General features: G+C 40.2%; 1 protein-coding gene across 1 annotated transcript; it reads right to left on the reverse strand.

The window, feature by feature from the left end:
* Positions 1-1124: 1124 nt before the first annotated feature.
* On the reverse strand, positions 1125-9993 carry LOC119896558 (E3 ubiquitin-protein ligase CHIP-like). The gene is made up of 7 exons (XM_038710034.1): positions 9754-9993; positions 9095-9293; positions 7979-8144; positions 7780-7867; positions 5115-5171; positions 4827-4943; positions 1125-3665 (listed from the first exon to the last, which is right to left on the reverse strand). Exons 1-7 carry the CDS (start codon positions 9976-9978, stop codon positions 3540-3542), a joined length of 978 nt encoding a protein of 325 aa, XP_038565962.1. The 5' UTR covers positions 9979-9993; the 3' UTR covers positions 1125-3539.
* Between the last annotated feature and the right edge of the window lie 4191 nt (positions 9994-14184).

Below are 14184 nucleotides of genomic sequence, written 5' to 3' on the forward strand. Positions count from 1 at the left end.
ATAATATCTCCAGTCACAGATCACCACCAGTAGCAGCAGCAGCAGCGTTCCCAGCAACCCCTCAACAGCAACTGTAAGTTATGTCAGCCCACCGTGTTTTAAAGCTAGATCTGGGTATTCCCTGTGTTTCTTTTTCAAAACTGTGTCACAGCATTTGTTGACGTATCGATACAGAAGCATCTGTATACGCATATAATCAAGGAATACATAACAATATATTTCTGTATCGATATTTGGAGAACAGCCCCATTTAAATCCTTCTTCCATGTGCTGCTTTTATACTTTGAGCCCCTGCCCTTCCAAAGGTCTCCGCACGGCCCTGACGTGCAGTAGATGCTTCATACACCAGACGCAGACCGGCTGCAGCGGCTGAAACGTATTTCCCCGGGGCAATTGCGACTGTCAAAATTATGTCCATCTCAAGGTGGCGCTGTAACAATCAACTTTACATTTTCACAGTTATCTGAAACAGCTCGAGTCAAAATTCTTTCATCATTTTCACCTTTCAACTCGTCTGTATCTGGTCTTCTGCTATAAATATTTCTAAATTTTGCTCAATTTTCCCCAAAACCTATTTTCAACTTCTCATTAGAAACCACTGGGCCAAACTCGCAACATCAGGATCATCTACGGATGAAATTTCAACACGTAAGCCAATCAGTTTTTCCCTTGATAACAGTTAAAGAGTTGCATAGCAGATGTGTGTTGCTCAGATATTACAGCGCCTGTAAAAGGCTTTTATATTTTACAACATTGAATGAAAAGATTACAGTCGTAGACCTTAATCACTTTGCAGAGATCTGATTTCAGAAACTAGCATGCACTGGGGCAGTTTGCAGCAGAGGGTGAAACGATCGGGACATCTGGAGAGAGATCCGAGTCGAGCTGAGGTGATTCAGACATCTGGTCAGGATCCTCCTGGGAGCCTTCCGTTGGAGGGCACGCCAGAGACCCATGGGTAGACCTAGAAAACCCCAGAGGGATTACATATCTCATCTGGCCTGGAATCCGCCAGGAGGAGCTGGAACATGTTTGCAGATCATTTCTTTAATATTTCAGATTTCACAGCAGCAATATCTTGTGTGAAGACGGACGGAGAGGAGAAGAATAAAGTAAAACTCAGATGTAGAAAACGTGAAACATTTATTTTATCACAACAATTTCAAACATCTGTGTCTCTGTATCTTTACTTGTGCAGCTGAGAAAAGGTGTTTTTTTTTGTGCAGGAAGACGGAAAACTGAAAACCAGCTTAAAGAAGTAAATCTGCTTCCTTCAGTTGTTTTCAGTGTTTTAGAAACTCACAGAAAATCAGACTTTATCTGGATTGAGTCAAAGCTGGATTGTAATCGTCACATTTAAAACAGAAGGAAACATTTAATCAGCTAATTCTGTCTAAAACGAATTAAAAAGTGCAATTAAACATGAGACATCAGAGTTAACTTTGATATCAGGCTCCAATAAGACGAGCGATATATTTGCACACTGCTGTCAATACCAAGTTACAGAAAGTCTGGAAAAACAACTATTACAAAACAAGACTTAATAATCAACGAGTACAAAACACAAATTTAGTTTTTGCACAAAGAAGCAGCACCAGACTCCACTCATAAAAACCAGAAAATAACCAGTAAAATCTCAATTTAATGATCTTTACAACAAAAACTGCTCCACCCACCAATCTCTGCTGCAGCGCTGCAGTTTCCTACTCTTTTGGTTGGCGGCAAACGCAACACTTTCCCACATTAACTGCAGTTTTTACATAATCTGATTGAGTGAGTAATGTGATTGTAGTCAGCAGTTCGTTCCCTCTCTGAGCCGCAGCATGGATTACAGCACGGACTGATGATCAATACCAGATGGCACACATGACTTAATAATCGCTGACCTCAGAGATACAGATGACCAAAGAGGAAATTTGAAACGAAGCAGCTGATTCAGACTCAAACATACTTCATTACTGGTCCTACTGGTGGCCCTTACTGGTCCCTGGAAACACGGGACAGAAACCAAAAGGGGCTGTTGCTCTGATGAATTTAAGAACTTTCCAAAGCAGCTCCAGCATGGACGCTCTGTACAAACAACTTGACAGCCGCAGTACTTTTAATACAAATCAACATTGTACCCTTAAACTTTGAGAGTTAAAACTTAAAGTGCTTGTTTGTCATTTTAAGACATTTTGACCTGTTTGTGTTGTTTTTAATGAGCCCAGTTTGGATGATGAATCAGGATCAGTGAGGTGCAGAGAAACATGTTTGTTTATGTACAGTATATTTATATATTTATGTACTGTTTTGCTACTTGTACTTCGCCAGGGCTGGCGAAAACAATTATTAAAAAGGGCTGATAAATCGGCTATAATTTGGAGGAATAAGTACCTGTTTTACACACTATGTTTTTTATTAAGTTACTGTAATAATCCTAGTTCAAGTGAAAGGTTTTTAATCAAATGACATAAAAAATACCAGCACTCACGACGCCCGTGAAACTTTTCTCCCTCAAACAATTATTTGAAATTTTTATTGAAACTGCAATACCGCACTTTTTAAATCACAGAAGCCGCAATATGTGTTGAAGGTGAAACTAGGGCCAAAAATGTTTACACGATAAAAACAATTCAAAGCATTCGATATCGATAATTATCAGGATAAACGTCAAATCGCTATTTCTTTCAAGTTCAAAGGCAGATTTTTGCTCCTGAGTGAAAACTGAAGAAACCAGATGGTTAATGTAAATGAGAATAATGTAAAAATTATATTTCTCTCTAGTATCGTAAATAATATTGCAATTATTATATTAATTTAAAAAAATGGGAATTAAGAGATTTTTTCCAAAATAATTCAGCCTCACACATCTTACTACATCTCAGAGCGAAACTGTACTCATAACTTCTCCACATTTATCTGACAGCGATTCCTTAAATTAGGATTTTACAAACAAAGCATGTGAACAACTTCAATAAATTAAAAAAACCCAACAAGTTAGAAAAACGTTCAATTTGGCTGAAGCAATAAAATAAAATAAAAAATAACTCTCTCTATGGGGCCATCCTGCACAATAAGTATTTACTTTTGATAGTAAGTATATTTGTATAATTCTACCTTTAAATAAAACTGTAAATGCAGGACCTTTACTTGCAACACGGTATTTTTATATTGCAGTTTTGCTGCTTTTACTGAGGAGGGGGTGTGAGTACTTCTTCTTCCACAGCTGGTTCATGCTGCAGGTTTAACACTCAGCGCCCTCTACTGACATCGTCTTTAAAAAGCTTCTGATTCGTTTTCTTTGGCTTTTCTCTTGATTTTATAACTTGGATTGTGCGGGTTAAAAGTACATTCATCTCTCCTAAACGCATTTATAGATTCCCTTTCTTCCTCCTGTAAATCACGTAGTAACTTTCCCTACAGGAATAAAGTTGCTGTGGTTGATGTTGATGTTGCATGCGACGTGTCTGAACTGAAGTTAAACTCTTGGCAGAGCAGCAGCCGCTCTTAACACACTGATCTTTTCTCCATCCGTGAACTGGGACTTCCCTTCCTGGTCAGTAGTCCTCCACCCATCCGTTCTCCAAAATGAAAGCATCAATGACTTCTTTCATGGCCAGGTTTGGGATGAGCTGATCTTGGGTCAGAGGAGTGCGCGTTACGGGGTCAAAATGGCCGACTCTCTGCAAGAAAACAACAAACACGTCTTTTAAAAATTTATGTTTATATATAAGTAGGCTGGTGTAGCAGTTTGGGGAACACGTTAACAGGTTTAAACTCGTCTTTTCAAACATATTTTTACCTAAAATCTTTCCCTTAACTTAATTACTGCTCATTTTTAAAGCTCTAATTTTTTTGTCTCTTTAAAGAAATCCTGCTCCGTTTTTTTATGTTCCTGTTTCTTGCGTTTGTTCCTTCACGTGCACGCACACTGTCTTCGATCTTTCTGTATTTAAGTTACAATATAAATCCAGTTTTATAATTATTTTTATTTAGTTCCATTTCAATCACAGTCGAGATCAAAGTAGCTCTTCAGGGACTTTCTGAAGGAAGGAAGTGAGCAGTGGTGGAATATAAATAAGTACATTTACTCAAGTGCTGTGTACTTAAGTACGCATTTGAGGTACTGTTTTCTTTTACTCGAATCTTAATACTTCTTGCGCGCCACATCTCAGAGGGAAATGTGTGTTTTACATCACTACATTTATGTGACAGCTTCAGTTGCTCTACACATTAAGGTTTTTACACAAAACCCATGACGAGTTTATAAAATCTCATTTTTGTTTTGTTAGACAAACCTCCCCAACAGTTTATTAATTAGTCTTGTGACAGAAAATGAATGGTTGAAGAGTTTTTTTCCGGATGTTGCAGCTTCTCTCATGAAGATTTGCTGCTTCTTCTCTGATTAGAATAACTTTAATGTTTGTTAATAACGTTGAGCTTTGGACTCAACAAGCGCTGTGAAGGAGTCTCTTTGGGCTCTGGGGAACTGTGACAGCAGAATCTTTACAAACCAAACAGTCTTTGGTTTGATGGAGGAAATAATCAACAAGAATCATCAGCTGCAATCTGAAACTAAACGGGTCAGAAAGAGCTGCAGCAGCAACATCCTGCTGCACGTTACTGAGGAGGAGTCTGAGGAGAGGAGACGTGACAGTGCTGTTTTAATACTTCAGGGACATTTTCCTGATTATACTCACATACTTTTACTGAAGGGACATTTTAAATGCAGGACTTGTACTTGTCACAGAGTTTTTTTTTTGTGTGGTACTTTTACTGAAGCAGTAAATCTGACACATGTGGCCTGAACATCTTCTTAGTAACTCTGTGGGAGGAGTTTTTACCTGTAGGTGCTCCTCGATGTCTTTTCTGTCGTACGTGACTCCACTGGGAGTGATGCACGGCTCTCGCATCAACTCGAAGCTGATCTTTCCACACAAGAAGTCTGGGATCTCTCGCTTCTGTCGAAAACACACAAAAACAAAACACTACATTTAACTTGTGTTAACTTTTCGGGCAAGAGTGGACAGTAAGTTATGTTTTTCTACATCCACAGATTGGATTCCTTTTGTCGCCTTCGGGTGATGTTTGCATGTAAGTGAGTCGTTTAGTTTCCATTCATCAACACTGACCTTCCGCTTCTCGTCTACTTGACAGAACAGCTCCTCCATGTCTGAAAGATACTTGTCCTGCAGAGAAACACGCCTGTTTTTAGTTTACAAAATCCTCAAACATGAACCGGTTAAAACAGGACTACGACTGAAGTAAACACGAAATGACAAGGATCAAATTAGATTTCAGTCAGAATAACTTCACTGAGCTGTCGACTTTAGCACCAGACTCCAGGGAGTTTTCAGTGCGACTTATTTACATCTCGTACAAGCCACGTGTAACGTTCTTGTGCAGCCTGTAGATCACAGAACAAAGCTTTGTTCTACAGAAATGGAGTGTACCTAATAAATAGGGGTGGGAACCACCGGAGGCCCCACGATACGATATTATCATGATACTTATACGTCATATAATTGGGATTTTAAACATATTTCGATGTATTGGAATTTATCACTTTTTTCCAACTTTAAATTGTATCCCCAAAGGAAAACTCTTTTTCTAGTGGCCTGAAAAAACAATTGATTTTATTATTATAGTACCAAAAAAGTCAAATTCTCATGTGTAATTTATATAATAAAAGATCGATACTTGGCTTCTGTGCATCGATACAGTATTGCCGAGGAAAATATCACGATACTGTGCTGTATTGATTTTTTCCCCCACTCCTACTAATAAACTGGACATATGAATATGATGAGAATATGAATAAATGTATATGATGACTCCAGCAGGCGGTCATTATGTGACGAGCTTTTTGCCTTATATAGACCTTTTAGTGTTTTGAACTGAATAACAGGCGCAGATCTGAGTACGGCCGGTTGTTCCTACAGATGATCTTTAGGCTCCACACAGTGTTGAGCAGTAAGATCCATGCAGAGGCGTCAGGTTTGTGTGTTCTCTGTTAATGTGAAAGAGTGATATGGAGGATACCTGTTTCACACACTGGGCCTTTCTCATTTCCCAAATTTGTGCCTCCTCGATCCTCGACCCCCTTGCGTCGCGTCTTAGTCCCTCCCACCCGTGATACGAGCTCGAGGATTCGAGGGAACGGGCGTTTAACGAAAAGAGATGTCCTTTTTCTCGGAGCGTCATTTTAAAGGTCAGTTAAATCTGACCTGTTGCACAGCTGCATCATCTGTCCATCTGTCAGAGCAGCAGACCAGTTTTTGGCAATAAAGACTACAGATCATATCTCCAGAAAGCCGCTGCAGTTTTGCAGGTGATTTCTTTATTGTGTTATATTGATGGATGAGTGTTTTTACTTTGATGATCAGAGAGGATGTTGTCAAGTCATTTAAACGTTTCCATCCGTGCAGTTAAGTCAAAACAAAAGCCTGCAGTAATAAACAGACAGAGAAAACTCATAATCATTCATGCCAACAAAGCTAATTTGAATTGAAAACAGAATTACAACTTACGAATACAAGTCCTGCTCCGGCCACGGGTTGGTCCTGCTACGTGTCACGCCTTATTTAATCATCACAGCGGCTGAAAAGACTTCCGCAAAGGATACGCCGCTGTATCCTCGCTTACAGCTCCTCCAGAAAGCCTCCTCGATCCTCGCTCCTCTAGGTGCATTTTAAGAACTGAGATGTCCTTCAAGATGGAGCGCGGAGATCGTTTCCCGGGTCACAGGCTCGAGGAGGCGCAAATTTGGGAAATGAGAAAGGCCCACTGTCTGCCAGCTGCAACTCTGGCACTACTAGTAGAGTCTGAACGGAGGTGAGTGAGCTGTGATGAATTTGAAGCGGTTAGTATAAGTACGTTTCAAACACTGCAGATTTTAATGTCACTGGGCGTCACTAACATCAGTCAACTAATATAGGTGTTTGTGATGCGGTTCAAACTGCAGGCGACAATCTGGTTCATTTTTAATAAGAACACAAGTGTCAGCAACAGCAGAGCAGCTGCAGACTGAGACACGAGAGCTGCAGGCTTTTATGTAAATATGTACATTTCAAATGTAAATGCAAACAGAATTAATTTGTATTGAACTGAACAAAGTAATTTAAAGTCAGCTTAATGATTCGAAATCTAAACTGCATTTAAGAAACTCAAACTCGTTTTTATATGAACTGTTATGACTATTTTTTTTTTGCTTTTACTATAAAATGTATTTATTTGTTTATCTGTTTTTTTTTAATCCCATTTATGTCTATTCAAATTGTTAATTATTTGTAACTCCATAAAATACTGTAACTAACAATGTTGATATGCTAGTTCACGATTTAACTATAACTATAAAGAGTACTGTAAAAAAGTACTTAGGCCACAGGGAAGGGTGGATGGGGAGGTGAGGTTTGATGGAATTAATAATGTATTTAATTAGTAAGATGTATATTTTATTTATCTGTAATTTTGTTTTTATCTTCTCTTTATCTTATTTTGATTCACTACAATTTCTGAGGAGAAAGGAGACCAGTGTTTTGGGGACTATGTCTTTATGTGTTTATGATTATTTTGTCTTAACCCCCCCAAAAACAACATAAAATGAAAAAAAGGGCACAAAAAAAGAAACTTAACCTCAAACACTGGAAATCCATTTCCCAAGCTACACGACTACACTGGAAAAATAAAAGTTAACTTAAAAATAAAAGAACAATACGGACACCTGGGGTGATTTTCAATTTTAAAAATGATTTTTAAAAGTCAACAAAGCTCTCGTAATAAAAGAAAAAAACCTACATGTTTTGTGTGGATCTCATTCAGACTGTGTTGAATTCTGCCGTCGTCTGACTTGTCTTCTTGCTTCTGCCGGCAGCCCTCCAGCTCCCTGCAGATTAAACAACACACACTTCAATTTAATTAAGGATCAGGAGTCCGTCTGGGGGAGAAGAAAGCACCTGATCTATTTCAGCGTGTCACGTTTTCTAGATCGACGTGCCTCTTTTTCTCAGCGTGGATGAGTTTGGTGAGGTAGGCGTGCAGCTCGCTCTCCTGGTTGATCCTCCTCTCTTCCATGTTGTTCCACCGTTTCTTCTTCGCTATCCGCAGAGCGCTGGGAATGTCGTCGCCAAAGTTCAGCCGCTGCTCCTTTGCCAGGTTATAAGCTGGAGAAAAACAATTCAAAGGTAGAAGGTACGATGTAGATGGTAGGTTTACTTGTCACAAGTTGTAAAGTGAAACTGCGTTTGTAACTCCCTTCTGCTACAGAGCAGACAATATACAGTAATTTAAAAGCAATTATAGAAAATGGTAAACAGAAATAAACTATCAATGGAGCAGCGCTGAGGATGAATTAGAGTCTAAGAGTCTGATTGTTTGGGGGGAAAAGCTGCTCTGCAGTCTGGTGGTGCTGCAGCAGACACTTCTATCTCTTCCCAGAAGGCAGCAGGGTGAACAGGCTGTGGCTGGGTGGGTACCGTCATTTAATATCCTTTGGGCTTTGTGTAGGCACCTCACCGATATCACTGATGCTCTGGAGATGGGTACCAATGATCTTCTGAGCAGTTTTAATCCCCCTTCTGCAGAGCCCTCCGGTCCTGGGCCGTGCACATCCCATGTTAGTGATGTTTCCAGTCTGGACGCTTTCTGTTGCTCCTCTGTAAAAGCTGACAGGAACTTGGTGCGGGGATTTGCACTCTGCATTAGCAGATACCCAAAGTCCAGGTACTGGTATCCGTACCGGGACTAAAAAAGGTAAAGATTGGTGCATCCCCTGTTTACTGAAAAGCAAATTGTCACATTTGAGAAGCCGAAATCATTGATGAAGCTATTTTCATTTATCAAAATAGTTGCAGATGTTATCAACTGTTTCCTTTTTACAGTGCATCATTTTTCAAAAGTTCTTCATATGTTTTGTGTATATAAAATCTGAATTTGCAAAGTAACTATTAACTAAACCTGTACAATATTTCTCTCTGAGTAGTGGAGTAGAAGTAGAAAGTGGCATGCAATGGAAAGTACAAGTCACTCAAGTACTTCGTTACATTGCACCACTGCTAAAAAACGCGGTACACGCTTTAGATGTCGCTAACAACGCAAGTTAAATCCCACGTGCCTTTCTGCAGGTTGCCGATGGCTTCGTCATAACTCTCCATCTCCAGGTGACACTGGCCCATGAAGAAGTGAGCTTTCACCGACTGGCTGTCCAGCTCCAGAGCGAGTCTGCAGTCTGCCAGGGCTTTGTCGTACTGCTGCAGCTTCACGTAGCACAGCGCTCTGTTGGTGTAGTACGCCGGGACCGCGGGACTGTGGCTCTAAAAGAGGGGAAAAGACCAGACACGAGTACTGTAAGGGGGCACCCATCCAACTGTCTCTCTCTCTCCAGATGCTGAACACAAAACCTCAACTCACAGTACAGACACCTGATCCTCTTGCCAAATCTAAAATCTGATATTTCCTGCACTGCAGACTGGGGCAGGAAACGAGGCCCTTAGTCCGGTTTGACTCTTGTCTCTCTGACTTTAATAACCACACTAGCCTAGGTCCGTCTCAGTTTGTCGTAAAGCTGTTGACGTATAAAGACAATATGTGAAAAAATGTAAGCGTAAGGGAAGGGCTCTCAGTATTACCATTAAGCACAATACTAAGATTAAAAAGTGTATAATTTTAGGAGACATCTTTAGGAGAAACTCCTGTATGTTGTATACACACAGCAGTTGCTCTTTAAACGTTAAATTGAACATACAGCAGCAGACAGACAGTCCTGGTCCTTACTATAGCTTTGCTGTAGCAGGCAGCGGCCTCCAGGTACTTGCGGTTCAGAAAGAGGCGGTTGCCCTGCTCCTTCAGCTCCTGAGCCGACACCGAGGCGCTCTTCTCTGGACTTTCTGACATCCTGTCCACCAGGCTCGCTGCGCCGGCGGCAGCTGCCCCTTCACTTTGCTTCCCTATCCTGACGCTCGGATCCAACAGGCACGACAGGAACTGAGACAAAAACATCGAAAACAGTTGAAGCTGGTGTCATTTAAGAGCTCGAGGAGAGCAGTTAGTGCTGTGATGTGACGTGGGTCGAAATCCTGACTGGAAAACTGACATCTAATGCTGCGTTCCAGGTGACGCGGAACTCTGAAATTACCGATCTCCAACAAGAAAAAGTACTGTGGAACGCCACTTGACGTCGGATTACCTACTTGTGAACTCAGGGAAAAATATATGTACCCCAGCTTCACGAGTAGCAGCTGAATGACGTCACAAAGCAATGTCAGCGCCCACGGAAGCACACTGTAAATGGTGAAAAGGTTCATATTCCCTTCTAAAGGGTCGAACAAGGGGCGATGAGTAGGTGGATTATTTATCATATTTGTGTAAGGAACTGTGTTTTTTTTGATTAACTTATTGTAATTTAGTAACTTAGTTGGAAAATGAGTGTCGTGAAAAAAAGACTTTATTGATCGACTTAAATAACTGTATTTATTACATAAATTCTGGCAAGACCAACGGCAGCAAGTCTCCAGTGTTGTTCATTTCTCCTGTTTTGCAGGTTTTATTATCCGTCCACACGGCCTGCGCCTGTAACACTGTGTTCATGGACTATTATTGTACTGACTGATGTAAGCCAAATTAGTTTGCAATATTTGTACCGACTTGTGGACTGAAGCTTACATTTAGGGCTGAACCATCCCTTATTTATGCTGCCATAAAGGCCAAGACTGCAGAGAGACTTCCCATGATGCACTGAGCTCCTCTCTCTTTCCTTCTGTTTACAACCTCATCCCATTAATGCATGTTCACTTCTAGTCTTGTGCTTTCTCGTCCTTCTATCCTCAACTATTACCACTCCCAATATTATCATCATCATTAACATTACTATAATTGAATTAAACTGCATGATGTGCATACAGCACAGGTTGTGGACGTTGTTTAAAACATGCATTTGATTTTCAATAAAAATAATTGCCTAATTATATAATTCAAACTAAATTATTAAAAGTAATTAAGAGCTAACTGTGAGAGATCTAAAGGTGAGAGAGAGGAGTTTTGGGGAGGTGGGTTTAGCTGGCTGGAACTGGAAGGACAGGGTTTTCTAACATGCATGAGGGGCCAGCTGATGAACATTTAACACCCCAAAACAGTCACACTAAGTTACTGCGTAGTCAGGATCTTTATCCCACCTGTCTTTAATGTGTTAACTTAACGTTACGTCTTTGTTTCTATCGCAAGACAAAAACTTAGCAGCTGTCCTGTGAGAATCACTGCTAACGTGTAGCTAACCGTATCTACCTTTCTGACGTTTATCACCTTTTCCCATTTAATTCCTAATTATCATTTTTATCCCCTAAAGTGTCCGAGTCGTAACGTCGCTGCAGCTTTTGTCACACAGTCTAAGTAGCGTTAGCGTTAGCTGCCACGATGAAGCTAACAAACACAATGAAACATTATTTCACCGAGCTATTAGCTCCTTAACACGCACGTAAACTAAGCTACATAATCAACAACATTATATTCACACACCTGTGTCGGTGTGTTTGACGACGGATCCTTCGTAGCTGCTGTTATATAAAATTAGCTATAATCGTGTTTTAGCTAGGTGCTAACAGCAGCAGCCAGTGTTTTGGTTTTCATCTGTGACGTAAAACGCGTCATCAGTCCTGCCCACACATTCGGCAAATCTAATTCGACGGGACACGAGCTTTGAGTCAAAGTCCCGCCCCCTTACTCTGCCTCTGATTGGCTACCTCTAACCCTAGTCCCACCCTTACGCTGACCTTAACCAATCCTAACCAACCGAGCCAACGACTGTTAACCAATCAGAGGCTGAGCTGTCGAAAATACTCGCCCAGCGATTATGATGGACGTTCAAAACAACTTAATTAAATACATTTAACACAATAAATCTTAACAAATATAATAGATACGCCAAAGATAAAGAGCTGCACATGTTTTAATGGACGAAGTTTCACAAAGCTTTCAAATATTGCATAGTTTTATATGTTTTCTCTAACAATGGGATTTGGATCAGTAACTATCTCCTTTAATAAAGTAAAGTAAAACACAAGAATCAAGCATAAGGTCATAAAGTGCTAATGCTTTTTCACACAGCCAGCCTCCACTCTAAAAAGACTTTATTTAATATCCTACATGTTTCACCGTTAAGTATTAAGACTGCGGTACGACAAGACCATGTTTGTGTTATCACTGTGAATATTCTCTGCAGCCAGTTCAGACACAACTAAGCTAAGTTAACTTCTATTTATCTATCACCAGTGCAATTAAGACAGATTGGACCTGAAGAGCTGTGATCTGAAAAGTAACGGTAAAACATAAAGTGCATCATGTGTTCACTCATAACACCTGTTGTACATGTCTGTGTGGAGGAATGTGAATCTTCTGCTTACGGATTGGACATCTGTTAGAGGCAGAGCTGCTCTGAAGACAGAAATAAATAATCTCACTTTGAGTTACAGGCTCAGTTCACACACTTACCTGTGCTGTATCTGCACAAACAAAACAGGACGTACTATAAAGTGTCTGTCCTGCAATGTTTTTCACTGAAAGAGTTATAAAATACAGTATTAAGCAGCAGCGCACAGAGAATGAACCAGCCGGCCTTCGAGTTAGATTAGTGCACAACTTTATTTTTCCTAATCCAGTGAGTTATAAAATACTGGCCTCTCAAAAGAAGTGAAGCAGAGAACGCTCGTTTAAATAAGTAAATAAATAAAATATACCAGAATATGTTTACATGGTTTAATTTTCAAGAAATACCATATTTGTGTTGTAGTACTGCACATTGCTGCAGCAACTATTTTCACCCTGTGTGTTGAACGGTCCGTTTTAGCTACGGAGTGAAGCATCTCACTTCTATTTGATCTTTTTGGGAGTTGCACGTGCGCAGTTCCTACGTAATAACGTCTTGTCACTGTGTGTGCTGCAGCTCAGTGTGTTTCTCCACCAGTGTTTTTGCGTCACTATGTCACACGGATATGGCGCGTGTTACATAGTGACGCAGATAAATGCTGGACTGCAATCCAGCTGTTTTCAGGCAGTTCAGGGGCAGAGTTTTCTGTGGGAGATGGGAACTCTCTTTTGGCTTTTTCACTTTGCAAACCTATTACATGCACAAAAAAGATATATAACACAATAAAGGATAAAAGCCAAAAAGCAGAGTATGACCTCTTTAAGCTGCAGCACAAACAGAAATTTAATTAAAAATCAGTTTATGTTTATTGAATGTAAGTGTGTAACAGGCTGGTTCTTTGATGCTCCTGCGTAACGTTATAACGCCTTTCAATGAGGTGCTCGGTGGCTCACATTATTCAAGTATTTACTGGCACTGGTTTAAAACACATTTCATTTCATTCTCTGCATAAGCAAATAACTGGTGTTGCACTGGGACATACAGTACGGGTGCTTTAGAGTACAACTTTTACATACTTCAAATGATATGTGGGAAGTGTGTTTTTTTTTTTTTGGCTGGCAAAATGAACATTTAAAGATATATTATGTACCTTTCCTGCATTAAAATGTTTAAAAACCACTATGTATATTTTAATGAGCTGTACTTCAAACAATGTTCAAAACCAAAGAAATCCGTAGTTTGAATCAAGGTAACGGCGCGTTTCATTTGGTCGCCTGTCAATGGCATCATACCTATGTGTCGGAGTCTTTATCCAGTTTTCAACCACATTTTATGATATACTTTTTAACTATATTTTAGCTGGATGAAGGATTTTAGTCATTGGACATATGTGAAGAAACCGGTCCAGTTTCCACCAAACTGCATCAGAGATTTCAATGTTTTTACTGGTTTAATTCTCGGGTCTGGTTTATTTTGGAGAGGAGCCCTCTGTAGATAATTCAGCGCCTGGTAAAATCCTCACGAGCAGACTGCAGTGAAGGCAGTGGTGCTGAAGGCAACAACTCCCATGATCCCATGCCTGAATTTCCAACAGCGTTGATGAAATAAAGAGGAAATACGACTTTTAATGAATGAATAAGCGTAATTACGAAGCCCCTGGATAATTCACAGAATACAAGATGAACAGTTTTCATAGTGACTACTTTCAAACCAAAGAAATAGTCCCTATGAAAGGTGCTGAGAGTGGATCAGAGTTCCACCTGTACTGTCTTCAGTCCACTGTGTAACCTGACGTATAAAAAGCTGCACAGCTGTTTGGTTTTGCCTTCTGAGGTTGAATCAATCAG

The sequence above is a fragment of the Micropterus salmoides genome, unplaced genomic scaffold (assembly GCF_014851395.1).
Source record: "Micropterus salmoides isolate LMB-PRFRI ecotype aquatic unplaced genomic scaffold, ASM1485139v1 Ms_hic_scaffold_10, whole genome shotgun sequence".
NCBI lineage: Eukaryota > Metazoa > Chordata > Actinopteri > Centrarchiformes > Centrarchidae > Micropterus > Micropterus salmoides.